We start from the raw sequence: 27,510 nt of genomic DNA, 5'->3' as shown, positions 1-27,510 counted from the left end.
TGGCCGGACTCTATACGCTAACACGATTTATACAGTTTTCTTATGTTGTTTTTTTCCAAACCGTAAGGGATGAGAGGAACCAGTCGATCATTGTGAGCGGGGAGTCCGGAGCTGGAAAGACGGTGTCAGCCAAATACGCCATGAGATACTTTGCTACGGTCAGCGGCTCCACCAGCGAGGCCAACGTAGAGCAGAAAGTGTTGGCTTCCAACCCCATCATGGAGGTGAGAACAGGAGGCTTTCTGTTGCATCAGTTCCAGTTTTATCTTAAAATAAAAGCTGTTACCTACTGCAAATGTTAAAATATATAAAAATGACACAATCACTATCTAGACTTGGACTAGATTATTTCACTAACTAAATCTGTGAAATCAGGTAATGCAACTTTGAACAACCTGTGGACTTAAAATATCAGGTCAAAACATTTGCATCAAATGTGTTGTTGGTGTGAAGCACTCTGTTCCATAGCTGTGAATTTGTCTGCAAAGTGAAAGTCTTGCATCATTTTTCCTGGCAGTTTGTGGTGAGACATTTCCTCATTTTCTTGGCCCAATTACTCTCCAGTTTGTTGAAAAGCTTAGTTGATTTTTGAAAGATATGGGCTGAATGTCATGCCGTTTGTCCTTCTCATGTCTTATCTCGCTCTTCTCCACTGGCACTTGCTTCCCTTCAGTTTCTCCACCCCACTCTGTGTCTGTCTGGCCTCAAGCAGCTCTCTGCTGCGATAACACACTTCTTATCCTAACGGTGTGTGTTTTGTTTTTCTTCTTGAAGAGTCATAAGGACAGGAGAGGATGGAGAGCTCCCCTGTGCCCATATGCCGCCACCTCCTCCCCCTCCCCTCCTCTTCCTCCTGACATCCCCCACCCTGTCCATCCCCTCCAGCCAATCTACTAACATCACTCTCGTCCTCCCAGCCTCAACTTTCACCTCGAGCCAATCGGAGACGAGCAAAATGAATAGAGAGCTTTCTTTCATTGCAGTGATGTCACTTTAGCCTCTAAAAAAGGGCTAGTAGATGGTTGCATCAGCCTTTTTTTTCGATATTACAAAACCTGTGTGTGTGTGAGAGGGTGAGTGTTTGTGTGTGTTTGGCTGATGCAGGCACAGATTGGAATACCTGCTCTGTTGAAAGACTCCTTGTCTGCAGTGAAAGACTGTGTGTTTGGCCTTAACTCAGCAAGAACCCCCGTGCTTACACACCATTTAACTCCGTTCAAGCCACGTTATTGTATAGCTGGTGTGTGTGTGTGTGTGTGTGTGTGTGTGTGTGTGTGTGTGTGTGTGTGTGTGTGTGTGTGTGTGTGTGTGTGTGTGTGTGTGTGTGTGTGTGTGTGTGTGTGTGTGTGTGTGTGTGTGTGTGTGTGTGTGTGTGTGTGTGTGTGTGTGTGTGTGTGTGTGTGTGTGTGTGTCCTTTCCCGTCCACCAACAATTCCTGGTAGGGTCCATGATCAATCCTGCATATTGAACTGAGGCTGCTGACTTCAGTTGATTTATGTGCTGATGTATCGCAGCTAAGTGGGGAATGCCCATCGATACAACTCTTTACTTTTAAAGGAAAGAATTTAAATAGTGTGGTCCAGCCACAAATAATCTTACTCTTATTCCAGATTAAAAACCACATTTTGAGACATGCTAAAATAAGATAACCAGCTGCTTCATGTTTACTGCACAGACATGAGATTTATATCAATCTGCAGCAGTAATTCTCGGCTAAAAAGCTAAGGAGCATCTTTCCCAAAATAGCTTCAGAGCCATATTAGCCCTGAAAACATTTTTTGTTTTGATCATAAGTACTTTGTTGACTCCTTGTATGTTCTGCTCCAGCATGGTGCCCGTAACCACACTCAGAAACGCCTTTCACTCTGCTGTCTTGGAATTTATTTGTTTCACATACATACAAACTAATCACATTGAAGACATATTAAGTACATGTGAGGGCGTGGTAGAAACAGATGGCTCATAAATTTTGGCATGTATAAAAAAATTTGCACCCAAATAACATTCAAAAGATGAAAAATATGCATACAAAATCTTCAGTACATTTAAAATATTAGTCTCAAAAATGGCGTGTATAAAATAAATGTTAAATTAAAGAATAAAAAAAAAGGTGAAAAACAGACAATGCTGTATTTACTGTACAACAATAGGTTGTGACTGATAATTTTCCCCCAAATCAAATGTTTTTGAAAGCAGGGCATTTCTAAGTTTCTTTTTGTACATAGATGAAATAAGTTAAATTTACATTTCAGTCCACAAGATAACTCCACAAAATTAGATTTAATAAAAACTGACCGCAGGAAGTTTTATTCAAAGGCAGATGGAGATAATAATTTCTAAACTATAAGGTATTCCAACATCTCACTTTAAAAACAAGTGTACAGTTTTGTAGAATGTCTAAGTCAAAAAGGGTCAATAATGGCAGTTTAAAAAAAGAGTGATCACTTTGAATGACGGCATCGGAAAAGTTGCTAATCTAATAAACCAACTCTGCAGTATCAATATTTAGTTCAGATTGGTTGTAAAAGCGCTTGTGATATTTTGGTAAAATTGGAACTTTGACGCTAAATGATGTTGAAATGAAAATGTTCTGTCTTGCCGTCTGCTCTAAATATAAACACTGTCACCATCACATGTTGCAAATCTGTCTCTTCATTTAGTTTTTTCTTCTGTCTCTCTCAGGCCATTGGAAATGCAAAGACCACCCGAAATGACAACAGCAGTCGTTTCGGGAAATACATTGAGATCGGCTTTGACACCCGCTACCGAATCATCGGCGCCAACATGAGAACATATCTGCTGGAGAAATCACGAGTGGTGTTTCAGGTGAGCGCACACACCAGTTTGCATGCAAGATGTTTTGTTAGTACTTGTGCTGATATTTCATTGACTTACACTCATTAATTTGCTCATTACAGTCAATTACCCCTCAGCCTTCACAGATCCATGCACAAAAATCATTTGTACAGTTTTTCTTTATATATTTTTTCAGCTTTTTATATTTTTTATATAGTACATCAGTCTTTTCAACGCTCAGCCTAAAGACTGTGCCATTGTTGTGCCCTTCAGTCATCCTAACTGGATAGCAAATTTCATTCCTGCTGAGTGGTCCTTGAGAATATTTCTGAACGTGTTGTTGAATACACTCAGTTCTTTAGCTGTCCTTACACTCTGGAGCCCTGCAAGGTTACAGGCAAGAGAGAATTTCCTGTGTCATCTGTGATTTGTTATTGCATTTGTCCTGAGTAGTCTACTTAAGCTTGTGTCTTTGACATTGGAGGTGTTTTTGCTAAATAATTCCTCAAAGCCTGTCAGCAGTAATGCATTTACACCGTGTACTACAGCCATAATGTGACACATTCAGGGACTTGTGGCTGGCATCAAAATGACTGTATGGTCGCCAAAATCTGTGAGTTATAGCTTATTGCCAATACCATTTCTGCGAAAAGCCCATTTGCAATTTTATTTATCTGGAAACATATACTAGTGTCAAACAATATAATAAATTGTCTTTAAATTGAAACCATAGTTATGATGTGAATCAAATTTAAAATGGAGCCTGAGCAGAACAGAGCAGATTCATTTGATTCATTTCCCTTTCTGAGTTAGATTGTTTGTAGAAAAGAGCAAAGGAAGGTACATTTTTTTAAACAAAAGCATCTAAATGATGAAAACACAAACATTTATGAATGTATAATATAAAAACACTGTGGATCAATCACAGTTATTGTTGGGTGGCAACGGTAGTTCCAATTATCATGTACTTCCCTAAAGAACAAAACTCTTCAGATGTCACATAGCTTCATGTTATATTTTTCATTCAGAAAGTAGTGTTGTACACTAGTTGTTAACTGAACATACTAAATCTAAGAGGGCTGATGGTGTTAGTGGGGGGTTCTTCTCCTCCCTCTGCTGCTTGAAAGTCTCCTGTTGCAGCAGGAGCTTCTCATCCTTCTTCGCAGCTCAGTTCTCTTCTGAAGAGCTTCTATGATCTCTACTGCTTCCAGTTCGTTGTTCTCTGCCTGGACCCTCAAAGCCTTTTCTTGATGAAGCATCTGAGTGAGCTCCATGATGTCTTGAACCAGAGCTTCCTGCTTCTTTTGCTCCTTCTTCAGCTTGTCAGCGAGCATCTAGCTTTCAACTGAAAGCTTCGCTGTGATCATTGCGGCCTCCACCAGTCCACCAAGTTTCTCTTCGATTTTAATTCCCTTTGAGTTTGCTGGTCTCCTCCTCGACCAACGGTTTCTGCTCTTTCTGGAACCACCGGAAGGACTCTTCACAAATGTTCTGCTTGGTCTCAAAGTCAGTCTCTTTCTGACTTCCTGATACCTGTTCTTTGTGGAGCGTTTGCTGCAGCCCATGAAGAAGTTGATCCTGTTTAGATTTCTCAGATTTGAGCTCTGAGACCGTCTGCATGTCTTCCAGTTTCTGACAGAGTCTCTGTGGTCTCTACAGCATCCAGTTTTTCAGCCTGCGCCTGGATCCTCGAGTCTTTTCAGTAGTGGGAAGACTATACACTGGGGGTTTTGTAATGCCACTGAGTTTAAAGTTTTATTGTTACGAGCTACCATAGCAAAAGATAAGGCAGCTAGCACAAAGCTGGCATGTAGCTTAAAGGGACAGTTCACCCTAAAATCCAAAATCCAAAGCTAGATGGAGATAATAATATCTAAACTATAAGTTATTCCTACATCCATTTAAAAACAAATTTACAGTTTTGTAGAATGTTTAAGTCAAAAAGGGTCAATAACTGCAGTTTTAATAAGCACTTGTGATATTCTGGGAAATTTGGAACTTTTAAATGATGTTGAAATGAAAATGCTCTGCTGCACATTTCTATTAGTCAATCTAGATTGTTTTGATGTGAGACGAGTGTTGGAGATATCGGACATAGAGATGTCTGCCTTCTCTCGAATGTGAAAGGACTAGATGGCATTTACCATTCCTCTCACTAGTTCTTTCTCTTTATACATTCATGACCTTTCCCCTGTTCTGTACATGAGCACAAACTCATCGGCTCAGATAATACTGTGTGGCTCGGTCAGCCACTCGGTTTGTTTCTCTGCTTATGAAGACTGGATTATCAAGCACAGCCAGATTATCAAATAGAATCATAAAATCCCATCCAACTACTCTCTAGGTCTCATAGTTAATTTGTTCGTCACTTACAATGATCTAAAAGCCTCCTGAGGACATGTAGGGGCGTCGCATTAAATAGCACTCCATTTCTGTGGTTTGCTGCAGTTGGTTTTCACACTTGATGCAACCCTGTGTACTAATGGGTGGAATGGGTACTTATTAAGGTGTTACACAGTGTTCACACTTATCAAATGACCTGGACTTAAGGATCAAGTGTACTTGGATCCTGGCCCGGGTCCCTGATATAAAAGCCTTGTCACTGTCAGACTGGCCCTGGTGTCCTTTAGAGCAGAAGAAGAATGCCACAATAACTTCCTTCTCCACAGAGACAAGTAGGAGGAAGCAAAGTAAACAATCCATCCGTCACACAGAGTTGCAGCACTCCTCTCCTCTCCTCCTCTTTCTTTTTCTCTCTGCCTCTCAAATGTCAAAGACATTCTTCCCCTAGCTATGATTTAATTTGTGTCCTTGTTTACATCCCTTTATCTTTTCTCTCTCCCCCACAAAGTCTCAAAGGAGACAAATCAGTACACATCTTTTTTTCATGATCTTATAACTTTATATCTAGTGGTTTGTGTCCAATTTCTGTGTAGATAAAGGTTACATACTTTTTCTCTTATGTAACTTTTCTTTATATTCAGCCGGTGTGTTTGCTCACTGGTGGAGCCAGTAAGGCAGTGTCTAGATAACCTTGCACACACATTTACACACACTCACACATTCACCGTGCTGTCTAAGACGTTACAGTTGGGGAATGAGGATGTTGGTGGAAAACATGCTCATTCCTCCTCACATTTCTCACATGCTTGGCTACAGTACCACCCCTTTTCATAGGTGTGTGTGTTTGAATTCTGTGTTGGGTGTAGCAGCACTACTAGGACACAGATAATAGTTTTGTTTCCTTGACAGCTTTTTTAACAAGACTTGTTATTTTTGCTTTCTACTTTCTGATCTGTCAGTGAGGTGTGTGCACAGGTGGGCCGCATCTTGTGTTTTATTTCCTGTATGTCTGAGTGTGGAAAATAAACACGTAATGCTGTTGTCTGACTCCATTATATCTGTTTATATGCCCTTGAGTGCGGCAATAAATCGCCAAGTACTCCAGTGAAGCTTCCAAATGTCAAGCTGTCAAACTATATAATTGTAAAGCACATTATTATACATTAATGCAGACACCTGTGATTGTCTCTGCATGATTGTATTTTGAAAAAAGTGTAGAATGTATAGATCAAAACCATTCTTGTATTGTATTTGAATAAACTGAGCAGGCTATAGGTGCACACTGTCCCTCACATTATGTGATCTCCATGCTTCCTTCCAGGCGGACGAGGAAAGGAATTATCATATTTTCTATCAGCTCTGTGCATCATCCCATTTGCCGGAGTTCAAGAATCTGAAACTGAGTAAGTCTCACACACACACTTCTGAACTCACACAGAGTTGCACAGCTGACTATTGGCTTTAACTTAAAACTCAAACCAGAAGCAATTACAGAAACATTAGCTTGATATCTGCTCACTTTCATGCACTGGAGGGAACAACTCATCACCTTCATCCTTCAAGTGGGCTGCAGCACCCAGACACATACTGTATGTAATATCAGGCCTAAAGTTTTTACATTAGCAACAGCAGTGAACACAGAGGACCGGCTGTAAGAGTTGTTTTGTGTTTATGTGTTTAGCTGCAGTGGTTCACTGAAAATCCATCATTGGCTTAGCCAGACAAAATAATAATACGTTTATTCTGCAGTTAATAAGGACGGCTTTTATCAGCAACATCTGCTGGAACTGATATATATAAAAGATATTACTCCTCTTCACATTTCCATAAAAATCTACATAAACACAGTGAGGTGTCTGAAGGGTGCTGCCAGATTTTAGATCAGTTTCAACTCATTGACTCTGTGGTTGAACAGGCTCTCATACAGAGCGCTCCCACTGTGGACCTGCACCTGCTCATCCTAGTCATGGGACACACACACACACACACACACACACACACACACTGCTGGCACTGTCAGCCACTCAGTTGGCATTTGCTCTCTCTCTCTCTCTCTCTCTCTCTGTCACACACACACACGCACGGACACACACACACACACACACACACACACACACACACACACACAGCTGCTGTCTTTTCCTCTCCTGCTGACTTCCTGGCTCTGTAAATGGAGTTGTTGTCACAGTCGTGTCAGTGCCTCTTGTTGCCAGGCAACAGGCCATGCCTTAATTTAGTGTAAACACGAATAAAGAAACTGAGTGTGAGAAAGTTGAGCTAACATCTTTCTTACACAGAAGTGTTCTTGATTTAAGCTTTTTTCTAAGAACTTTGGACCATCTGCAAAATTGTGACCAATCAGACACAAAACACATATCTGTTCCATTGCTTAAATCAGATGCATGTTAATCTATTTTGCTGATGAATGAGGATGCTGTGATAAGAGTAGCACAGTTGTGCCCAAGTTGCACACGGTAAAACTGCACTTTCTGCATGTTTTTAATCTATTCACTCTCTGTGTTTCTGCACTCAGGCAGTGCGAATGACTTCTTGTACACCAGGCAGGGCCGCAGCCCCGTTATCGATGGTGTGGACGACACCAAGGAGCTGTCCTCCACTCGGAATGCCTTCACATTACTCGGTAACATGCACACCCACACATCCAGAAATAAATAGTCAGAGTATAGAATCATTTGTTGGTGTATTTTTTCCAGGTCTTTGTTAAAATTCTTACACTATTCAAATTCAAAGGGTGGTGTAATGGGGGTTAAACTAGGGTCACAGCTCACTATAAGCAGAGTGTCTGTGTGTGTGTTTTCCACTGCAGGTATTAACGAGTCCTATCAGATGGGATTGTTCCAGGTTTTGGCTGCTATTCTTCATCTGGGAAACGTGGATATAAAGGACAAAGACTCAGACAGCAGCATCATTGCTGTGAGAATAATATTTTTTCTAAAAAAAAACTGATTGCTAGTGAGACAAATTGAAAAAGACGGAGTGATATTTGCGACTTTATGTCTGTAGTTATGTGATAGCCACAGTGTGGCTGCTGAATACATGTATCCAAAAATATTATAATTATTTAATTTAGTTTTCTGAAAGAGCCTAAATGAGGGAATCCACCTTTTCTTAGCTGACATAATGTCTGGTAACTCCTGGTAATGATTCAAATCTCTTTTCTGTGTAGCCCAACAATCGCCACCTGACTGCGTTCTGCGAGTTGGTCGGCGTGACGTACCAGGACATGTCTCAGTGGCTGTGCCACAGGAAGCTGAAAACTGCCACAGAGACGTATGTCAAGACCCTCCCCCGCCTGCAGGCCACCAACGCCCGTGACGCGCTGTCCAAACATATCTACGCCAAGCTCTTCAACTGGATTGTGGAGCATGTTAACAAAGCCCTAATCACCAATATCAAACAGCACTCCTTCATCGGGGTCCTCGACATCTACGGGTACGTCTGTGCATACGCCCGTCTGTGTGGGTTAACCAGCCAGTCTGAGGTTTTAAGTGTCTCTCATTTGTCAGGCTTGTCTGAATTTTGTTGATCACAGTGTAATCATGGGTATTTAGCCATGAGTAGTGAAGCAAATTGCACTGCATTTTCTAAAAGTGTACTACCAGCTTTTCTCTTCTTTTCTTCCTCTGAAGGTTTGAGACATTTGAAATCAACAGCTTTGAGCAGTTCTGTATCAACTACGCTAATGAGAAACTCCAGCAGCAGTTCAACATGGTGAGCAGCGCGTGTTTTACCTGTTGGATTGCACGTTATATTTACAGGTATGAATGTAAATGTTTGATGCAAGTATACAGCTTAATCCCCACGTGTGTGTGTGTGTGTGTGTGTGTGTGTGTGTGTGTGTGTGTGTGTCTGTGTGTCTGTGTGTCTGTGTGTCTGTGTCTGTGTGTGTCTGTGTAGCATGTGTTCAAGCTGGAGCAGGAGGAGTACATGAAGGAGCAGATCCCCTGGACTCTGATTGACTTCTACGACAATCAGCCCTGCATCAACCTCATAGAAGCCAAGATGGGTATCCTGGACTTGTTGGACGAGGAGTGCAAGGTACTTTTTTTTGTTCAATATGAATAATATCTTTTTAAAAATATATACAGTCGTGTTCAATATAATAGCAGTCCAATATGACTAACCAGATTAATCCAGGTTTTTAGTATATTTTTTTTATCTCTACATAGCAAACAAGGTACCAGTAGGTGCAGTAGATTCTAAGAAAATCAACAAGACCCAGCATTCGTGATATGCACGCTCTTAAGGCTGTGCAATTGGGCAATTAGTTGAAAGGGGTGTGTTTTGGGTTTTTTTAATCAAATTTTTTGCAGTAGGTGAAGAGAAAAATGCAGGGTTTTTGCCCAAAACCGTATTGGATTGCCAAAATGTCACCTACCTCTGCAGTCCTCTACAGCCTCTGAAAGTGTAAAGTGACCAGATCTCCAATGGGAATAATAATCTGATAATATGAAAAAGGGCTACCAAATTAGAATTAAATAGACGGTTAATAAGTCTTTACATTTTTTAATTCTGTCTTTTAACAAGCATTGACACACAATTTACGAATACAGCTTCACATAAGACTTGATGACTTTCGAGTCCTGTTGGTGGAATAAAAACTTTCTCATAAATGTAAACAAGCTGCAGAAGTAAAGTGAGTCCGTGCTGCATATTAAGCAGAGGCTTGTGGGTTGTAGTTGAACCTCTCAGTGAGAACTATCCACCCATTCACACCCACATCCTGCTTTACATTTTTTGACAGTCGACCTGTCAATGCCTCCCACCACACACTAGACCCGAGGCTCCAAACACCTACACGAACAGTTCCCATCAGAGTTCAGCTGCGGAATGACCACTTTCCAACTTACACAATGAAACCGAATGGGAGCTTTCGCAGCCGGATTGCATCTTTTGATTTTGTTGTAAACACCTCACACATCTCAGTGTTGGGCTGAGCTTTGGTTGGTTATCTGATTCAGATTTAGTAAGTCAGAGTGAAGGCAGTGCTCATATCTGTGCCATTTACACTTTTTCCACAGCTCCACCAGTTCACTAACAATGCTGACTAATCTCTCTGTGGCTCTTAAACACTGCAAGGTCATTTTACAAGCTGTTGACATTTGAGGTGGTCCACATTGCTCACATAATTGCATAGTAAAGCAAACACTAAATGGACATTTGCTTTGACTTCCTGGCAAAGAAATGTCAGAAAAGATTTTGTCCTTGTGCACTGTGTAACCAGAAAAAAGATACCCTTGGAAGATCCAATCCAATCCAATACCTTAAACTACCCCCCATGTCGGGGAATGTTCTGTAATATAAAGTTGTAAAAGAAAATTAAGTAAAAAAAAAAAAAAACCACAGACAAAAAAATCAATTTTAAGATATTTCTCACTCAGTATTATTATCAGCAGCTGGTTATATATGTTTGATCTTACTGATATTTTTCACTGTGTCTTCTCTGCTTCTGTACCAGATGCCCAAAGGTTCTGATGACTCGTGGGCTCAGAAACTGTACAACACCCACCTCAAGACCTGCTCCCTCTTCGAGAAGCCACGCATGTCCAACCGCGCCTTCATCATTCAGCATTTTGCTGACAAGGTGGGCTTGACTGACATGTTCACTTCATGTCCACACAGCATTTGTCATCATAACAGAGGAGTTTGATTCTTTTTTCTGGAAAGTTTAAGACTTTTTTTAAAGTACAAATGTACTGCCATGGTCTTTTTAGCTCAACAGACAACACTTAGGGACAGATTGGCTGCAGTATCTGCTGCAGTGCTAGAGTTATTTTTAGGATGGCTGGAGGATGGATTACTTTTTTTATTGTTATCAGTTCACACACAGAAAAGCAGTTCTGCAGTTAAATGTTTAGCGCGTGTGAGTGTAGTCCACTTTAGTGTAATAGGTTTCACATTTAGAAATGAGGTGCTGTATGACGCAGTGTTCACATCTGTTTTTAGATCCTCACTATAAGGTTACAGATAAATGGGTCCAATGACTAATGCAGGATTTCCCCTGGTGTCCCCTGATATTAGAATAGCATCCTTGGACATATTTATGAACAAACATTTGAAAAGATTCATTTTTAGTATTGATTTATTTTGAGTGATTAAAGACTTTTACATCAGGAGTTCAGTCCATTCATGAGCTATTGTGAAGGTTTTACTCTTGGAGTTGACACCATAATTTGATGTAAAAATCAAGAAATAGAAACATTTACATTTACCGTTAACATTTTACAGATTATTTGTTAGCACCTGCAGATTTGTGGTTAGGAATAACACAATACAATAACACAATAGAAATAAACTCAAAATTTTCATGAGAAATTAAAACCTTGATAAATCCCATTGAAAATGTCCTCACAGGTATTATAACCCACACTGCTCTGTTATTGTCGAGCAGGTGGAATACCAGTGTGACGGTTTCCTGGCGAAGAACAAGGACACGGTGAACGAAGAACAGATCAATGTGCTGAAGGCCAGCAAGGTGAGCAGTACAGACGCATATCTACATTACATAGTATACATACAAGACATAAACGTATATACAATCTGTCAAAAGTTGATCCTAACAAGATTTATGTGCAGAGAGCTATTTGAACATGTTAATGTACAACTCAAACCACTGTGAAGCGTCCACTGAGATCAAAGCCAAGAAGCCTGCAGCTCATGGAGAGCGGGTGCACCTGGTCTGTGTGATTAAAAAATAGACCATTGTTTACTGAGCAGAAGTCCCACCTGAAGGCTCAGGGAAGCAGCGCCCTCCACTGGCCATGTGGTGGTAGTGTCGATGCCAGAAGTGATGAAAAATGTGCTCAATCCTGGAGCTTCCTAGTGAAAAGTGTTTTTTATTTACACATAACAGACAAATCTGAAAACGCACACACAGTAGGATGGGTCATCGGCAAAACATAACCCACTGTGGATAAAAATGATTGTGGGTCATGGTTATTATAACATTTATATATATATATTATTATCAGTAGAAGTAGTATTGTTATTGGAATTATAATATATTTTTCTACATATTGCACTTTATAGCTTGTCCATAACTATATTTAATGACTTGCAGGGAGGATGACTAAGCCTAAATAAATACAGTGTTATGTAATAACCGTGGTAATACTGTACACATGTATCTGATTTTATATCATTATGTAGCAGCACACAAACTATCTTTTACAGCAACATTTACTTCTTTTAACTATTTTGTTATTCGTTTTTTGGCATCAGTAATTCTTTAAGGGTTGATTTCACAGTTATTCAAATTATCTTTATTTAATTTGGGAAGAAAATGATGTTGAAAGGGAAAACCACACACATCAGATTAGCCAGATCATGTAAGCCTTTAAATCCTTAATGATGTTTTGGTTAAACACACACACACACACACACACACACACACTGATGATATATTGTGTTTTTCGAAAATGCTCAAAGTGACCATGGGCTGTTCTCTTATAGACTTAAACAAGAGCAGAACTGGGTAAGGGTTGAAATACTGTCGGCACTAACTTCTAACACAATCACTTAACACACACACACACACACACACACACACACACACACACACACATCATACACACATACTTTTGGACGTAGAGTCTGAATAATAACATGGAAATCAATCAACCAAACCAATTAAACAATTGGGGTTAAATGGTACTGAGCCCTTAATGAGCTTTAGTTAAATTAACTTTCGTTTTACTTCCCTGCCAAGCTTATCCCGTCACGGTGTGTGCACATGTTTGTTTACACCATGAGGAGCACATCCGGAAAATGTCACTTTAGCTGAAAGAAAACTTTACTTAAAAGCATTTCACTCACTTTATTTCCTTTATAAATGCTGTCTTAAACCCTCCCTCAACAGACAGAGAATGACTGAAAAAATATTTTTTAAACATTTAGCAGCTGACTGTTAACTGTGTTCACTGCATCACTATGAAACACATTAACATAGAATATCCTAGTGACGAGGCTTGAAGACGGTCGTGTTTTTTGTGCCCACAGATGAAGCATTTTCTAAAGATTCAGCAGTTTTTAGCCCTTCAACTTTGAAGAAAGTTAAAGGAAAAATCTGTTTTATTACAACTTGGCTTTTATTTTCATAGTCTTGATTTGGAAACAGGTTGACACTGCTAGAACAAACTGTGTAGTGTGTCATCAGTGGACGTGCAAACTGAATCACTTCCTGAAAAGATCTGTCCATTTCTCAGTTCAGTTGAGCTTTCAGTCAGTTATGAGTGAATGGGCAGGGACTCACTGTCGGAAATACACAATTATCAAATATTTCATATTATAATTAGGTGTTGCAATCATATCTGTGCTGTATATGATAGGAGGATTCCAGCCTTCAGGTTGTAAACAGAATGCTTATCCAACTAAGGCCTTAGTTCACTGGCTTATCCTTCATAAACAACCACTTCACTAGTTAGCAAGCTTTACCAAACATGTAGCCATGTTTTAGTTCAGTGAGTGGGACAATGTGCAGTTGGAGAATTTTGCAGTGTCATTGATTAATTCACTGAACTTACTACAGAGTGAACCTGAATCCTAAATAAGTCGCTCAAGCCGTCCAAACTCTGGAGTCTGGAAGTAGTACCAGATATACCTAATAATCTTAGACATGCTGTACATAATACAGACAGTATGCCTCCATCTTTCAGTTTGCAAATGGTATCTTTATCCAACTAAATTCTCTGTTTCCAGGACACTTGTTAGTAAGCTGAACTGAACGTTAAGCTGTGTTTCAGTTCAGTGAATAGGTCAAGCACTGAGGGGATTTTGAAGGAATCTTTTTAATGATTGAATTCTAGTGATTCAGTACACTGAAAAGAATGCATCACTAGAACTGAGGTCCGAGACATGCAGTCAGGCGTCAGTCATACAGGATAAAAACAAGCTTACAGTTGAGACAAATTATCTAAACCACTTCAGTCATCTAAACATTAGTATTTGTGTTTGCATTTGTAGCAGTGTCCCTAAAGTGATTGGCCAAAAATGATGAGAAGAAAAACCCAGGTTGTATAAACCAGGAACTTCCTTTCTCGTGGCTGCAGTCAGATACTCAGTGTTGTAATGGCTCCACAGTACCTGCATTGCTGTAAACTGCACTGGGATCTGCAAGACACACAGGAGCCTCTCATTCATGCCGACGTCTGCTCGCAAGTCCAATCAATACAGTGCATTCAAGAAATGCCTGATGCAGAGATTTCCCAAAATGCATTGCAATCCAGGACCTTGATCAACATTACAACTGATACAATTTCACCGTGTGGTTGTATTCTAAACACAGACATGGAAATGCATTCCAATGGAAAGAAATCCTCATCCAGTCATGTTCCTTCCATCCATCCATTTCAGCCTCATCATTGGTCTGACTGGATTTATTTACTTTGAATTGTTGATGTGTGTTATAGTTTTTGATGGCCGTAATAATGACTGTGGGTTTCCTTTCCTTTTAATGTGATTGTATTTCTTTTGTCACTGTGTCTCCATGTGTTGTCCATGTATGTTTGGTTCTGTCCTCATCATGACAACCCTTCCCCGCCAGCAGAAGGTAAACAGAGGCGTTCTTACAACGCTGGTCCGCCTCTAGCTCTTCCTTCAGCTCCTTTGTTTTTTCTCTTTCTTCCTTCCCTGTCTCTCTCTGGCACTGAGCTATTATCACTCTAAAGGCACTGAGGAGTTTGAAGTTTGTGTTTGTGTGTGTGTGTGTGTGTGTGTGTGTGTGTGTGTGTGTGTGTGTGTTTGCTGCATGGTGAGCACTAAAGGCACTCTCCAAGGAGAAAAGGGGATTGGAGATAAAACCAAGGGACAAAGGAGGGAGGATGTTTTTATGTTTTTAGAGTTATGCTGAGAGCGTGCAGCATGTAAAGCCTTTGTGGCTGCGGCTGTCTAGATTATCCCGCTTAATGGCGCTGGCGAGAGAAGTGGCATGGCAACGCTCTGAGCGCAGCAGGAGGACCTGAAGCTGCACATAACACAGCATCCTCCTCATATAACCTCAGTGTTATATGGAACATGATTGATGTGTGTGCCTGTGTCTTCATACATGATACTATTTATTTCATAACACCATGGCAAGATAACACCATGGAGTCATATATGGCCACTGCATATATGACAAAACTTACCATTTCCATTTTTTATTGGCTTTTTAAAACATAACAACTCTCTGACTGTGGATAAGTTTAACAAATGCTAATCAACAAATCAATCGACATCTACTCACTCACTCACTCATTGTGGAGATGAATTAACTCTCATGTCAAACTGTCCCTACACTTGATTACTGGATTATTTGATTATTTATTACATTTTAAAATGCCATCAACCCTGTGGTTTTCAACACTCAAGTCAAATTATAAAGGCTTGTGGCAAAGCTGCTTTGTAAGGCTGTATGTAATAGGTAAGAGAAATCCATATGCATGTACTGTAAGAAGAGACTGTTAGATACTACAGTCATGGCTCCAGTGGTGGAACATGTATTCAAAGCATTTGCTTACATAAAAGTAGTAATAGTGACTACACTATAGAAATACTCAGTTACAAGTAAAAGTCCTGCATTTAAACTTCCAAATGTTATCGGCAAAATGTACTAAAAATAAGAAAAAATAGAAGTATTTTGTCAGAATGGGCCCTGTAAGAAAATATATAGTATTAATGTATATTATCAAACCATTAACCTGTGAGTAGTACTTCTAGAGCTGGGCAATGTGACAGCAGATATTATCAAAAAAATCTATATTAAAAATACTATTCTCAAAAAGAGTCTATGTATTTAGAGAATAAATGCTGTAATGTGTAATTTATTGTTATCAGGTTATGAAATTATTTATATTGGGATAGAAGGAGGTCATCTTTAATGCTTAATATAGAGTACTTTTGGATAGTTTACGCACAGCATCATACTTTATATACTCATCACATAATTTGTTTGTAAAAACTTGACCTGGAAAGCAAATTCAACTATCAGATAAATGTAGTAAAGCAGAAGGATAAAGTAGCATAAAATGGAAAAAGTCAAGTAAAGAATAAGTACCTGAAAATCATAATTAAATACATCACTTGAATAAATGTACTTGGTTACAGTCCACCATTACACAGCTCATAAATATGCATTGTAAGCCAAAAAAAAGCTGGTAAAGCTTAATTTAACAGTACTTTATTGCCTGCCCTGTATTGCTGCCATCAGCTGTTCTGTTTGTGACTGTAACTGGGCTGCTGTTCCCAGTTTGACCTGCTGGTGGAGCTGTTCCAGGATGAGGAGAAAGCCACCAGTCCCACCGGTCAGCCCCCCGGCACCGGAGGCCGCACCCGCCTCAGCATCAAACCTGACAAGGGCCGTGACAAGAGCAGCAAGGAGCACAAGAAGACAGTCGGCTGCCAGGTGCATTTCTCTTTCCAGGGATTGTTGTAATGCTGTTATATGCCTGTATACTCCTTACCCAGTCCAGTATACTGAAATATATGGGGATTATATGGAAATATGTTGAGTGTCTCTTTTTATTTAGTACTGCCTGTTGTGAATTGCAGCCACATAAAAATGAGAAACGAATGTTTTTCGTAGGTTTCAACGGATATAAAGTTTTCTTAATCCATTCTATATTTGATTTATGTAATCTCTGTTTAATCATTTTTAGATGGGTTATTTTTTTTATTTTTATTTTTTCATGCTGATAATTACCCAAAGCTGCATTTCACACATGCACTAAGCCTGGTTTTCTATTATTTTTGGGGAGCAGACCCCCTGCTCACCTGACCAACAAGAATGACTTCATTCATTTGTTGTTTTTTGATAAATAAAAATATACAACCATGAATATAGCAGTCATTGGCATCTCCATGGTCAAACCAGCTGTCATTAAAATTGTAGTGTTCCCATATTCTGACTTTTAAGGTAAATGCATTGAAACAGCCCAGGATATACATGTGACAACGTCCACTTTTGTATAAAATACACACAGGAAGTTGGCAGAGCTTTTGATTTTGGGGAGATGATGATGATGATGATGATGATGATGATGATGATGATGATGGTGGTGGTCCTCTCTTGTAGTTCCGTAACTCTCTGCAAATGCTGATGGAGACTTTGAATGCAACGACTCCGCACTATGTTCGCTGCATCAAACCCAATGACTTCAAGTTGGCCTTCTCGTGAGTCTTCCTCTTCTCTTGTTTATGAAAAACTCTTGTGTAAAGTGTTTATTTTATTTAATTTTACTTTTTATTTAGTTCTATTATTATGTGACTGTGCTCTGGAGGTATGTATATTCTCTCAGCTCAGGTCTAATTCATCAAACCATGTTGACTGTAGTTACTTGTTGTTGCCAGGTTTGATCCTAAACGTGCAGTGCAGCAGCTCAGAGCCTGCGGTGTCCTGGAAACCATCCGCATCTCTGCTGCAGGTTTCCCATCCAGGTAATGATGCATCCCAGCAACACTGTTACAGTTTCCTATAGACTCTCTTGAGTTTGATGTGTTGTGTGTTGCAGAAGGCAAATATTATTGGCCCTACAGTTTGGAATCTGCTGTACATATATTATATCTGAATACAACCTTACAACAAAGCCAGCTCAGTACAGCATTCATTTGATCAATGTCTTTATTATCTGTCATCTCTCAGTTTGCCTAAGTGATTAACTTTCTCCATGTAAAAGAGGGATGTCTTGAACCAGTTTGTCTGGTCTTGTCTTGCACTAGATTTTACTCTGATGTAACAACTTGTCACCTTAAGGTACTTTAAAAAGATGTTAATGCTGAAAACCTTGGAATTTGAGCAGAACATTACAGCTGCTGCACAGCAGTGAGCCAAGGCTGAGCAGGGAGGGGGAAGAGGACGAAAGATGAAAAAATTCAACAGGGTCTCTCTGCAATCTGCTCAAACCATAATATGACAGAATATGTGTAATTTAAGATGATAACAGAGAAATGCCTGTAGTTTATTTTTCCCAGACCGATCGCTGATAAACTGATTATGATGAAGATAGAATTCAAAATATTGTCATATTGTATTTTACAGGATTATATCTCAATGCATTTTACAACTTGACAACACAAACATGCATTGCATTATGTGGTAGTGCGTACGTATTCAAAGCCTCTTTGCTAATTTACTTAGTTAAAAATTAACATGATTGAACAAAGAATCAAATATGAAGATCGTGGCAGTCTCCTCACTGTTTTCATGCGTGTGTCTCTCAGATGGACGTATCAGGAGTTCTTCAGCCGGTACAGAGTGCTGATGAAGCAAAAGGACGTGTTACCTGACAAGAAGCTGACCTGTAGAAATGTTCTGGAGAAACTGGTGCAGGTAAGAGTTGTTTTACCTCCTCCTTTCTTAAAAAGAATGAGGGTTATAGTATGATTTATATTTCCAAAGGCTTATAAATCTTGAATGGATATCTGTTAGATTTCCTTTACCAAGTGCTTTATTTTGCCACGTTCTCCTTCTGTGCCAAAACCCCAGTAGTGTCAGTTCCACACACAGTACATCTGTCCCTTTTTGTCCATCTAATCCCTGTCTTTCTCCTGATCTCTGCCCCTGTCTGCCTTCAGGACCAGGATAAATACCAGTTTGGTAAGACCAAGATCTTCTTCAGGGCGGGCCAGGTCGCCTACCTGGAGAAGTTGAGAGCAGACAAGTTGCGTGTGGCCTGCATTCGCATCCAGAAAACCATCCGCTGCTGGCTGGCACGCAAGAAGTATTTGCGCAAGCGCAGCGCTGCCATCACCATCCAGAGGTTCACCAGAGGATACCAGGCTCGCTGGTGAGTCACTTCTACCTGAATCCCTTCAGCCATTAAAACAGAACAATGACATGAAAAGACATTTGACTCCTTTTTGATTGGTTGTGTGTTTATTTTATGAGACAATTCTTGGTAGTACTATTTATTTTGCAGTTTAAAATGTCAAAGGCCAAAATACCTAAGATTTAAACTATATTAAAATTCTTAATGAAAGACAAATATATCTTGTGTCTCCTCAGCCTGGCCAAGTTCATGCGTCGCACGCAGGCAGCCACCACCATCCAGAAGTTCCAGAGGATGTACGTGGAGAGGAAGCGCTACAGACAAAAGCAGGCTGCTGCTCTGGTCATGCAGACGATCCTCAGAGCTTACATGGCTCGGCAGAAGTACCAGGCGGTAAGACGCACATCACAAAATGCTGCAAAATAAGTTCATCCTTACCAGTCCTTCTATTATAAAGTCCTGAGATCTATATTTGGTAAAACAAGAATAAACTTTCTGGTTAGTTATTCTATTCTACTGACCTATTCTGGTCAGTTATAGTCAGTTATGTCATTTCTGTCTTTCTTACTAAATAAAATGTTTGTAGTAAAATATTTGACTTGTTTCTCTCTGTTTCTCCTCCTGTGTTTGTCTATAGTTACTGCGGGAGCACAAGGTGGTCATCATTCAGAAGCGTGTTCGTGGCTGGCTGGCTCGCTGCTGGTACAAGCGCTGCCTCATCTCCATCGTCTACCTGCAGTGCTGCATCCGCAGAATGAGGGCCAGACGCGAGCTGAAGAAGCTGAAGATCGAGGCTCGCTCAGTGGAGCACTTCAAGAAGCTCAACAAAGGCATGGAGAACAAGATCATGCAGCTGCAGCGGAAAATCGACGAGCAGGTGAGTTTCACTTTTCCACCCTCTGTTGTGTCCTCAGGTATTGAGTCATTTTTGTCATTTGGGTGTTTAATGATCCGTCCTGTGCCTCCAGACCAAGGAAAACCGGTCGGTCAACGAGAAACTGTCCGGTCTGGAGACTTCCTACACGACAGAGAGCGAGAAGCTGCGTGGAGAACTGGGCCGGCTGCGCGGAGTCGAGGAGGATGCCAAGAACAAAGGCAACCAGCTGTCCTCGCTGCAGGAGGAGCTGGAGAAGCTGAAGAAGGAGCTGGTTACCACACAGAAGGAGAAGAAGACCATCGAGGACTGGGCACAAACCTACCGGAACGAAATGGAGAAAGTAAGACGGGATCAACATCCATATCAGTCCATTTACCTGCAGTCGTCCTGATCCTCCATCTCTCTGTCTACACTGTCTTCTGTCCAACAGTAGATTTGTATTTCTTTCTGTATAGTTCAGAGATGTTTCCATAGATGTTGGAGACATATATAAACCTGTTTTAGGTCATAATTTTGAATTTCAATGGAGTCTGCCTTGGCAAGTGAGGAAAAAAAATCTTGAAGGCTTTATGACTTGTGAAGAAAAAGGTTTAGCCAGGATACTCTTGCCACAAAAAAAAAGCCACAAATGCCACAAAAAAAAAGCCACAACAGGCTGAAGTGCACCACTACACCATTTTCTAAATGGGGCTAAAAGCATTCATGTTTTCTTCCAGGTGCATTTTAATTTAAAACACATTTTTAGCTAAATGAAAGACATGACCGTAACATTAGGATACATGCCTTGTATTTAGAGTGCATGGAGAAATTAAAACTCACTTGGAGGAAAACAAATGCTTTTAATACTATTTAGAACAAGGAGCAGTGGTGCACTTTAGCCTCTTGAGGCTGAAATGAATATTACAACAACAAACACTGGCACAATAAGTAACTCAAATGAGCCTGTTCTTAAGTCATAGACGCACAGGAGAGAACACACTTTTTTCTCACTTTTTGTCTCTCAGGGTTTCTGTTCTTTTAATTATTTACTCCACATTAAAACCTCCCCTGTCTTCTCTCCCCCTCCTAGTTTCCTACATTTAGTAAGACTGTGGCTGTCAGAAGAACTATTTTTAGTTTAGAACCAAGTTCAATAGAAAATCTCCCAGTGAAAACAATCTCCCATAGTTTCCTGAAAAATTCCATAAAATATTTGTTTACATCAATATGTATTTCGGCACCAGAGGAAAACAATTTTTCCCCAATTTAGGAGCAAGAGCGAACCAGGGGGAGAAGGGCACATGGTGGGCTCAGAGGGCAGTGTTGCTCTGGGGCAGGTGAGCACAGGAGATAGAGCAGTTTGTTAGTGAGGTAGCCACTGAACTCTGTATGTGTGTGTGTGTGTGTGTGTGTGTGTGTATGCGTGTGCGTGTGCCTGTGTGTACTCTTTTTTTTTCAGTGTTTTTGTCTTGTATTTTATGTTCTTTTGTCTCTGACGACCCAGGAGGTTTTTCTAAATGAGAAAAACTTGTTTCTAGTAGGAATGAGTTACAGTAATGTGTTAGATGACAGATATATGGATCAGTCACATTTAGTTCTGTAGCAAAGACTTCACAGATGATTTCACATTCAAGACCGTCACTTTGCTTTACACAACATATGATCTGAGGATCATTTCTTTATGTGTGTGTTTGTGTGTGTAGATGGTCTCGGAGCTGAAGGAGCAGAATGGCTCGCTGAAGAAGGAGAAGGACGACTTGAACAGGATGATTCAGGAACAGAGTCAGCAGATGACAGGTATGAAAACCTCAGCACATAAATCATCCGTGGAGTCATGTAAGACTGGGGACGCACTAATGTAAAATTCTGCGTACCAATATTTAAAATAGCAATTTGATCAATGCGGATACTGTTGCCATTTATTCCCTCTTATGCCAGGGAAACAAATAAATCTTGAACTGTTTTATAGTCATTCTGCCTTTCATGATACTATCTTTGATTGAGCACAAAACAGTAACTTCAGTAGCAGCATATGTTACAAGTCCCACCACAAATAACCAACACATTTAGCCAGCATGAAATACACATAAACATCAGCCACTGCCATCGGTGAATGTCATCTTATTTGTCAGTGGCAATCAACACGAGGAGTACTGGCCATATTCACATTGGGCTGATGAATCAGTACATCCCTTGCAACAAACATATACTTGTCTTTTTAACCATACAGCATGTTTCCTTTTTTTTTACTGCTTCTCCTTTATGTTTCGTCCCATCAGAGAAAATGGCCCGTGCTATAGCACAGGAGACTCAGCAGCTGGATACAGATCTGAACGAGGAGCGCTCTCGCTACCAGAATCTCCTGACAGAACACCTTCGCCTCGAGGAGAAATACGACGACCTGAAGGAATTGATGGCTTCATCGGTGAGAAACACATTCACACTTCTATTCTTATGAGAGATCCCCTATTGAATATTTCTCAACATCAGATTTGCTTTACCAACACAGCAGAAAGCAAATGGTTTGTCATATTCAACACTTAGAAGTAGGGAGAACTTAAGTCTGTATTTTTTTTTTAATTAAAAGGCCCGTTTTCTCTCTCATCTGTAGAACGTATCCAAGCCTGGCCACAGGCGAACAGATTCCACCCACAGCAGCAACGAATCAGAGTACACCTACAACTCAGAGTACGCAGAATTGGAAGAAGGTTCCCGCGCCAGCGAAGTAAGAATGTTTGCATTAAGTACAGTCACAGTTAATGCGAGGATACATCAAGAGACATGGACACATGCTCCGTGCTAACAGTTCTTTGTCGTACAGGATGTGACGCGAGGAATAGACACCTCGCTGACCCTCAAGCTGCAGAAACGTCTCACAGAACTGGAGCAAGAAAAGCAATCGCTTCGCAACGAACTGGAAAACAAAGAGGACCAGTTCCAGCGGGCTAGAGCCAGGGTACTCACACCCACACTGCTCTGAAAGATATCACTTTATTAACAAGTTATAAAACACTGAAGGTGTTGCTGTTTCATGCACTGGTCAGATTTGAGATATTTGCTTTTATAAACTGAATATTTTCAGGCTAGTGGGGAAAAATAATCCAAAATACACATTTAGTTGTTTATTTGAATACATTATACACGACAACTTATCTGAATTTGCAAATGTGCGGCTGTAGATTTCTGCTAAATTCAAAAGTTAGCAGTAGATAATGCCTCATTTGCATATTAGAAGATGGTTCAGAAAACTTGTCTTAATGTCAGTAATCAACTGGCATAGTGATATCGATTAGTTGAAATGTTTTACCCTATTCGCCTGTAGTGTCTGTTATTACATTTATAAGCGTCATCCTGATGCATTAAGGATTCTAAACATCATTTGGCAAGTTAGGCAACTTTACAAGTTCCAAAACCAAACTTCACAATGACTGCACTGTGAAATTAGAAGCCAAGAAAATTGAGCCAAAATTTGTCAAAATCATAATTCGGTCAGTCAACACCACTCACATCCTAAACCTGTTAAACTCAATCAGTGTTCACAATCCTTTTTACTAACAAGCTATTTCTTTAGTTTCTTGGCAAATGAATGGAAGGAGTTGAGTTCCTAAATATGTGCTGACACAGAACACCATTCTGAGTAATTCTATTTGGTTTTTTAACAGTGTGATGATATGGTATGATATGGTACAGTAGTGTTCAATATAATAGCAGTCCAATGTGACTAACCAGACTAATCCAGTTTTTTTGTATATTTTTTATTGCTACATGGCAAACAAGGTACTAGTAGGTGCAGTAGATTCTCAGAAAACCAACAAGACCCAGCATTCATGATATGTACGCTCTTAAGGCTGTGCAATTGGGCAATTAGTTGAAAGGGGTGTGTTAAAAAATATAGCAGTGTGGCATTCAATCAGTGAGGTCATCAATTTTGTGAAAAAACAGGTGTGAATCAGGTGGCCTCTATTTAAGGATGAAGCCAGCACTTGTTGAACACGCATTTCTCTTTGAAAGCCTGAGGAAAATGGGTCGTTCAAGACATTGTTCAGAAGAACAGCGTACTTTGATTAAAAAGTTGATTGGAGAGGGGAAAACTTATAAAGAGGTGCAAACAATTATAGGCTGTTCAGCTAAAATGATCTCCAATGCTTTAAAATGGAGAGCAAAACCAGAGACACGTAGCAGAAAACGGAAGACAACCATCAAAATGGATGGAAGAATAATCAGAATGGCAAAGGCTCAGCCAATGATCAGCTCCAGGATGATCAAAGACAGTCTGGAGTTACCTGTAAGTGCTGTGACAGTTAGAAGACGTCTGTGTGAAGCTAATCTATTTACAAGAATCCCCCGCAAAGTCCCTCTGTTAAAAAAAAGGCATGTGCAGAAGAGGTTACAATTTGCCAAAGAACACATCAACTGGCCTAAAGAGAAACGGAGGAACATTCTGTGGACTGATGAGAGTAAAATTGTTCCTTTTGGGTCCAAGGGCCGCAGACAGTTTGTGAGACAAGCCCCAAACAAAAAAGTTTGTGCAAAAGAGTTTGCAAAGTCAACGGCAGACACTGCTATTTTTTTACTGCACCTACTGGTACCTTGTTTGCCATGTAGCAATAAAAAATATACTAAAAACCTGAATTAATCTGGTTAGTCACATTGGACTGCTATTATTTTGAACACTACTGTATATTATGAAAGAGAAAGAAAGATTATTTCATTATGTTCATTTATGTTAAAATGTCATGGGACCATGTATGAATGTCATCAGTTAATATATAAACAAAAATACTGAACTGTATCATTTATAAGACACTTTGTCACAAACACCCTTTCACCACCCTGTTTTGCCCCTTGTTTCAGGATGACGCAGAGTTTAAAAAGGCTCGTGGTGCAGAGCTGGAGTACGAGTCCCTGAAGGTAAGCTGTCAGAGGAGAGTAAAGAAATGTAACAGCAGTAGCACATGTTCATTCACTGTTTCTGGAGAATGACTTGGTCCAGAGCCAGACAGTTTCTTTTATTACAGTAATTCCTGGATTAGCTTCAGAAAGCCTCATTTGCCGCTTGTTATGATAACCCTGACACTGAGTCTTTTCACTTCTCAGCGCCAGGAGCTCGAGTCAGAGAACAAGAAGCTGAAGCATGACCTGGCGGAGATCAGGCAAAGCCTGCTGGGTAAGGCAGCTACAGGCGCCGGGGCTCCGGGCTCCCCAGCTTACAAGGTGGTCTTGGAGCAGCTCAACGCCTCCTGTGAGGAGCTGGAGGTCCGTAAGGAGGAGGTGCTGATCCTGCGCTCCCAGCTGGTCAGCCAGAAAGAAGCAATGCACCACAAGGTAGAGAAACGTTTTACTGTGTCTGTTTTGTCATTGTTCAAAGAAGGAAAGTACATCCATCACCACTGCTCAACTGGACAGGATCCAAGCATCCCGAAAAGAGTATCTGGCCAATAATCATCCACAACTTAACATTAGGCTCTGTGGTGACATGGTGCTGCTGTTCTTCCACACAATGAAGCTAGGTTTAGGTGGATGTTACCCTGCCTGCTTGCACCCACCTCGTTACATTTGTGTTTTATGTCTGTTACTCATGTCTGCTTCTCTGTTTGTCTATTTGTAACACAGTGTCTCAAAAAAAACCCCAAATCTGTCACGGCCTAAAGATCACATTTTGATCCTAATTTCAGATTTCCACCATTATTTGTTTTTAATATTTTCACAAATAACTGAAAAAAACAGAAATCTGAGATCTTTTTTTCAGCTTTAAACAGTATTAAAAAATCTGTTTAATTTGTGTCTTAGTGACAATGATATTTGAACACTTTAGAGTCAAAATCATAGTTAAATCACATTATTGTTCGCACTTTTTGTAGCTTATTATTTTTTCACTGCACCGTCACTGTGTCTAACTCCTGTCTCCACCTTCTCTCCTCCATCCATGCTTTCCCACAGGATGAGAAGGTACAGTTAAAAAACGACATCCTGCATGACACTTTGTTCACAGTCTTGTCTTGCATGTAAAACCTCGTTAGTAAGAAATCTGATCCAGCAATCATTTTGCAGCAGGAGGCCCAGTCTGTTTGCAGCTCCTAATATCACTAGTAATTTAAAATATATACCCGTTGATAGTTAAAATAGCTGTATTTCTGGTGGTTGTTCAGTGATGGAAGTTTCTTGTTTTCACTTGCAGCTGCTCAAATATACCTTCTTGTGATTTCAAGCACAATTAAAGTGTTACATAGAGACTTCAGTGAAAGAAAATGTCTCATAACATCAAATATTAAGTTAGTTTTAGTGCCAGTAAAAAACAGTTCAGCTTTTTTCAATTCTTTAGAAGGGGCATGCTGCAATTTTTGACAGGATGTACTTTAACTTGCCCATCTCTGTCTGAAACAAGAAATGTTTCACCTCAGCATGCCGAATAAAACAAGTTAACTCCTGTTCTCTGGCAAATGTGTGAAATCACTTATTTCATTTAAGGACTGAACTAAAGAGAGCAGGTTGAAGGAAAGTGGTTACAACAAAGACTCTTCAAACATTCAATTAGTGATATGTAAGGGCATGAGAGCATCTAAGGACGGAATTTCCCTCAACAACTTTCACTAGAACCACAATAGAAGACTAGATTAATTATGGTCAAACACACAGCTATGACATAAAAGCACAAAGGAAACACAAGATCAGCATTCTTACTCTAAGAGACTTTACACGCACACTCTGTCCTCTCCACGCTGCCGTTGTCTGTGTGAATGCAATTACTGTTTGTTTCACTCAGAGTGGCCATTTTGCATCCGTCCTTGTGAACCCTGTCTGTAATACAATCACGACCCAAAGATGGATTGAAATTGCAGCCTGTAGATTTATGTTATTGTAACAGTCATTTTGAAATTGCTGAACCCCAAGTAGTTTTTGCTCCTGTCACATCAACAATCATGGCTCGGAACAGGAAGAGCTTATAAATGTCTTTTTGTACAGTATCACAAAGTTATAATACTACAAATCATAAACAAAGAGAATATTACTTTAATATTTCATTTTTACCCACAAGTTTTCCCAATATGGTCTTAGCTGCATTCATGGCCTCCTAGTTCCTCAGAGGAGTGCAGAAATATTTTTTTTATAACTCATATTTATTTTTTCGGACGTAAGCATTCATCACACGTGATTCATTCAATGGCCTTCGGAAATATGAAGATCTGTTTATCATTTGTGTTTTCACAGATTCTAGCAACAATGAATGGTGGCCTTTTAAAAAAAAAAAAGAAAATATGCCATTCAAATCAAGCTCAGGTTGTGTGCTTCAGAGATTTTTTGTTTGAAAATTCAGATACAATTGACTGCACTCAGTTTTTGAAATGCACTTTCAGAACATAATATTCAGATGTGTTACAGATCATCATTATGAATAATGATGCTCATTAACGATGCTTGAAAATGTAGTGACACAGACAATGGATTGACTTCACAGTGCTGTAATTTAAATTATAGCAGATGTTTATTTATTTTGCTTTTCACTAAAGAAATAAAACTCAGTGACAGTTTAATTGCTGCAATATACTGCAGCTACATAGATGTACAGTTCTGTCTCCCTTTCTCATTCTAACAAATGATCCTTGTCTTCGTATCAAACTGTCACACAGCGGTCACATGAACTCTGCTCAAACGTTTTGATCATAAGTGACCTTAAAGCCCTGCTACTAATCATGTGGTGCTCACCACCTCTTGTCTCTTGAAAGCTAGAAAACTTGCTGTGAAGTGACATTC

At 40.0% G+C, this 27,510-nt stretch overlaps 1 protein-coding gene across 1 annotated transcript in view; it reads left to right on the top strand.

The window, feature by feature from the left end:
• Window positions 1-27,510, top strand: part of myo5aa (myosin VAa) — a 66,276-nt gene that overhangs the window by 24,158 nt on the left and 14,608 nt on the right. Inside the window, exons 5-28 of the mRNA XM_059349542.1 lie at window positions 68-224; window positions 2,683-2,826; window positions 6,461-6,542; window positions 7,673-7,780; window positions 7,967-8,073; window positions 8,327-8,592; window positions 8,790-8,871; window positions 9,058-9,198; window positions 10,619-10,744; window positions 11,552-11,635; window positions 16,385-16,540; window positions 17,210-17,307; window positions 17,485-17,571; window positions 18,355-18,463; window positions 18,709-18,920; window positions 19,139-19,295; window positions 19,540-19,779; window positions 19,871-20,119; window positions 21,462-21,555; window positions 22,038-22,183; window positions 22,370-22,483; window positions 22,580-22,714; window positions 24,613-24,669; window positions 24,856-25,083. Of these exons, the coding sequence (XP_059205525.1) occupies window positions 68-224; window positions 2,683-2,826; window positions 6,461-6,542; window positions 7,673-7,780; window positions 7,967-8,073; window positions 8,327-8,592; window positions 8,790-8,871; window positions 9,058-9,198; window positions 10,619-10,744; window positions 11,552-11,635; window positions 16,385-16,540; window positions 17,210-17,307; window positions 17,485-17,571; window positions 18,355-18,463; window positions 18,709-18,920; window positions 19,139-19,295; window positions 19,540-19,779; window positions 19,871-20,119; window positions 21,462-21,555; window positions 22,038-22,183; window positions 22,370-22,483; window positions 22,580-22,714; window positions 24,613-24,669; window positions 24,856-25,083 (3,379 nt within the window). The remainder of the gene's footprint in view (window positions 1-67; window positions 225-2,682; window positions 2,827-6,460; window positions 6,543-7,672; window positions 7,781-7,966; window positions 8,074-8,326; window positions 8,593-8,789; window positions 8,872-9,057; window positions 9,199-10,618; window positions 10,745-11,551; window positions 11,636-16,384; window positions 16,541-17,209; window positions 17,308-17,484; window positions 17,572-18,354; window positions 18,464-18,708; window positions 18,921-19,138; window positions 19,296-19,539; window positions 19,780-19,870; window positions 20,120-21,461; window positions 21,556-22,037; window positions 22,184-22,369; window positions 22,484-22,579; window positions 22,715-24,612; window positions 24,670-24,855; window positions 25,084-27,510) is intronic.

Source organism: Centropristis striata, chromosome 2 (genome assembly GCF_030273125.1).
Source record: "Centropristis striata isolate RG_2023a ecotype Rhode Island chromosome 2, C.striata_1.0, whole genome shotgun sequence".
NCBI classification, from domain to species: Eukaryota; Metazoa; Chordata; class Actinopteri; order Perciformes; family Serranidae; genus Centropristis; species Centropristis striata.
The sequence above is the reverse complement of the archived record's forward strand: the minus strand, read 5'-3'. Positions and strand labels throughout refer to the sequence as shown.